Genomic DNA, 4,052 nt, shown 5'->3' with positions numbered 1-4,052 from the left:
CAGGTTGCCCAGAGAGGTTGTGGAGTCTCCTTCTCTGCAGATCTTCAAGGCCTGCCTGGATGCAACCCTGTCTACCATGCTCTAGGTGACCCTGTTGAGCAGGGAGGTTGGACTAGATGATYTCCAGAGGTCCCTTCCAACCTTACTGATTCTATGCYGGGCTGAAATTGTGGACAAGTCCAGCTCCACCCCGCCAGAGCCGGTTGGGAGCAGGCAAGGCCCACCCAGACCTCCCCCTCGTCCCTTTCTGCCCTCTCCGGAAAGGCATTCGATACTGAGGGGTGCGCGTATCCTCCTGCCAGCTAATTAAACCCCACAGGGCTGAAACCCACTCAACAACACCCCACCAGAGACCCAAGACCCGCCTCCACGCCCCACTTCCACCGCACCCGCCCTCGGAGCCGCGCTCAGGGCGAGGCGGCCACCGCCCACCCCAGCCGGCACATGCGCACGGCCCCTCCCTAGCGCCAGACACGACCCCCCCCCGCGCATGCGCACTGCGGCCGGCCGGCTCCAGCGCTCCCGCCCGGGCGCGCGCACTGCGGCCCGGTGGCGCCGTGCGGCGCTCGGCGCGGACGTACCGGGTGGTGCAGAGCTGCGTGGCGCCATCGAGGTAGCCGGGCAGCTGCTCCCGGATCTGGATCTTGTTGCGGAGCGCGGCCTGGCAGAAGGTGCCATCGAGCAGCACCTGGAAGGGCTCGCGGAAGTGGAAGTTGTGCTTGTAGAAGCCCATGTTCTTCTTGGCGTGCTTCTGCCGCGTGATCTTCATCGTGCCGCCGGCGCCGCGCCGGAACCGGGCCGCCGGCTCACCCGGAAGCTGTTCCCGCCTCGGCCCGCGCGGCGGCGGGGGCGGCGCCGCTGGGGGTAAACGCGGCCCGTGGCCTGCCCCCGGCGAGGCCTGGCGGCCCTCTCCCGCCTCCTGGGGATCCCAGGCCGCGGCGGCGCGCACGGCTCTGGGCAGAGCTCGCGGCGCCTTGCGGCGCTCGGCCGCGGGCAGGCGCGTGGGGCGAGCGAGGGGCWTGCTCGTCCCGTGCCCGCTGCCTGCCAGCCGCCTTGTTACTGTGTGTGGGTGTGTAGTGCCCGGCTAGCTCCCGCCGCTGTCGGGACCAGAGAAAACGCCGGGCGTTTTTGCCTAATTTACTGTAATCGCTAACTTGCTGTCCGTGAGACTTGAACGTGGTTTAACCGTGCATCAGCACACCTTSTTTAGGAAAGCATGTCCAGTACGTGCTTACACTGCTTGGCTGTATTTGGTACACCAACTCCTTAGCTTCTGTGTGCAGGAAATTCATCTATAGTGAAAAAACACATATTTTACATTTTAATATTCACTTTTTTTCCATGACAAATAATTAGTCAAATGGAAAATTTCACTGTAATGTGAGGAAACAGCTGTCACTCAGAAGGTTAGATTGCACATAGGGAGCCCCTGCAGCTCGCCAGGATACCTTAACACACCACGCATTTGGCAGTTAAGAAACTGAACTGAACGTGTATGTATTAGGCAAAGGGAAGTGATGTCTTATTACCATCTAAATGATAATTAAGGACATCTGTTTCTCTGTGGAGCGATGATGGGAGATATCTTTCTGCCAGGGACAATTGTAATGCAAGCAAAAAACGGGAGGTACCTGACAGCTCAATTGTAATCAGTCAGACTGCTCCAAGGTCATTTAAGTAAGTGTCCACCTGTCATACTGCTTTTTTTGTTAGCAAATGGACATGGGGAACATCTGCTCCAAAGCAGGTCAGTTAATGTAACAGAAACTCAGTTTACTGAAAAAAAAATAAACCCAATTATTATTCCAGGAATTCAGATCAACTTTAAATGAAAAATATTTTAAACTGCTTACAGATAAAAASTGTGAGGAAGAGTATGTGATTGAAAGTATTTTCCATGGGATACAACTGTGCTGTTGACAGTCTGTAAATCCTTCTTTCCCACTTCTCCCCAGCTGGGGACAGATCCATTTGTTTGTAAATGGACATGCATGACTTATTCTATAGCTRAGTTATATGCTGAATTCATCATTCTTTATTAAACTTGTGCCATGTAACTTACCTATTCTCATACTGGCATGGTATCCCAGTTCCTCTGTCTAACTTCATAAAGGAATCATTTAAAAGAAAAAAAAGAAAAAAAAAAGGCTGACACACTCAACAAGAATCCAAAAAACCTTACTGGATTAATTCTGTTTTTTATTTCTCCAAAGACTTTTTCCAGCATATTATCTACCCACAGATAGGCAGTATTTGCTGTTAAGATCACTTTGCCAACACATCCCACCCTGGAACTGTCAGCTAGAATGCAGAATCTGTAACAATTGCAGCTGCTATTACAGAATTGAGAGAAAAAGAGAAAAGCAAGTGAATGAGAGCTTGAACTAGTCATAATTTTGAACTAAATACAAAGTCAGATATAATCCAGAGCAGAGCATTACATGCCACTGTGATGAGATATTATTTCCCCTGCTTATTCTGCTCAGTTGGTAAATAGCATCATCATAGGCAAGCTGTGATGAGATAAAATTACTTGCCATTATATTTTAAATTGAGAAGTTTCATAAATTATCCAGTAAAAGGCTTTGAGGATTAGATTTTGCTTTTAAAGTAAGCATTTCATTGAAGAACTAACAAACCAACTGCTAAAGAACTACCAGTAGATTGCTGACCATGGGTATCATTGTGGAAATGAACCTGAAGAGGAGGGCTGAAGGTGCTGAAGCACTGGCTTTCCTRACTGACTTGTTTGTTCATTGACAAGAAACAGAATTTGAAATGCAAAATTTCTTTTCCTTAAAACATGGACCCCTAGCCACTGCCAGACAGGATACTGGTCTAAATTACAGTTCGGATCTAAGAAACCAGTTCTTATGACTTTACCAAGAACATTAACACACTGTGGGTAAATGTATAATATTTATGAAAATAAGTTGTCATGCAGAAGGAGGAGGCTGTCTAYATACTCAAAGTGTGAGAAGAATTTTGTAGTGAACTTGTCAAATATGAGCAATGATGAGCCATGCATTATAGGAAACCAGGATTCACCAGCTGCATTGCTCATGAAATTACTTGTTTCGGTAGAATTTTAGCTCTTACAGAAAAGACCATCTCCTAGCATTCATGAATTCAGCTCTTGTTTTGAGATGCTAGGTATTGCAGAAGTAGAATTAAACAAGGTAAATTTGCTGTGATGTGGATTACTTGAAGCTATAGTACTGTTCTTTAGTTGTTCTATATCTGTTTTTTATCAAAAAAAGCTTTGATGTAGGCCTAATAACAAAGATTTTTCTTAATAGCTGGCACTTAGCAAATGCGTGTAGCTTGGTGAGAAAAAGATCTAAACTCTTTATTCTCCCAAACTTGTCTTTTGTCAGACCTTTTTAATCTAAATGTGTTGCTTTTTGGGCAAATGTACTCTGTGGTTATCTATGATAATTTTTTAACATCAGACAAGCTTAAATATGAAACATGGTCTTATTTGCAAAAAAGACTAAGGTTTTCAATTACAAMATTTGGAAACAAAGCTATAGTAAAACACAGCAGAATAAAACATGGTGTTGCAATATGTCTGAAAATACTTTCCTAGATGTAATTTAGAATTTTTCTGAGGTATATTTTGGACACAGAATTTAATATGAAAAATGATATTTGTCAGAATGCTTATTATTTATGGCTGGCCTCTCCTTCCATTTCCTTGAGGCTGCTTTCATAGACTCATAGAATCAGTAAGGTTGGAAGGGACCTCTGGAGATCATCTAGTCCAACCTCCCTGCTCAGCAGGGACACCTAGAGCATGGTAGACAGGGTCGCATCCAGGCGGGCCTTGAAGATCTCCAAAGAAGGAGACTCCACAACCTCTCTGGGCAACCTGTGCCAGGGCTCCGGCACTCCCACAGGGAAGAAATTCCYCCTCACGCTCAGGCAGAACTTCCTRTGCTTCAATTTCTGCCCATTGCCTCTTGTCCTGTCACAGGGGACAACTGAAAAGAGTTTGTCCCCGCCCCCTTGACACCCTCCCTTCAGGTACTTGTACACATTGATAAGATCCC

General features: G+C 46.8%; 1 protein-coding gene and 1 long non-coding RNA gene across 2 annotated transcripts in view; both read right to left on the bottom strand.

Annotated features, from left to right (window-relative positions):
• UTP23 (UTP23 small subunit processome component) overlaps positions 1 to 853 on the bottom strand; it is a 6,711-nt gene extending 5,858 nt beyond the window's left edge. Inside the window, exon 1 of the mRNA XM_085311374.1 lies at positions 582 to 853. Coding sequence (XP_085167500.1) covers positions 582 to 769 — 188 coding nt within the window. The 5' untranslated portion in view covers positions 770 to 853. The remainder of the gene's footprint in view (positions 1 to 581) is intronic.
• Positions 854 to 1,125: 272 nt separating this feature from the next.
• LOC146602008 (uncharacterized) overlaps positions 1,126 to 4,052 on the bottom strand; it is a 10,225-nt gene continuing 7,298 nt past the window's right edge. The window contains exon 3 of the long non-coding RNA XR_014896611.1: positions 1,126 to 1,292. This is a non-coding gene — a long non-coding RNA (uncharacterized LOC146602008). The remainder of the gene's footprint in view (positions 1,293 to 4,052) is intronic.

This window comes from Rhea americana, unplaced genomic scaffold (assembly GCF_003343005.1).
Source record: "Rhea americana isolate MKP2758 unplaced genomic scaffold, rheAme1 scaffold_0, whole genome shotgun sequence".
In the NCBI taxonomy this organism is placed as follows: Eukaryota; Metazoa; Chordata; class Aves; order Rheiformes; family Rheidae; genus Rhea; species Rhea americana.
The sequence above is the reverse complement of the archived record's forward strand: the minus strand, read 5'-3'. Positions and strand labels throughout refer to the sequence as shown.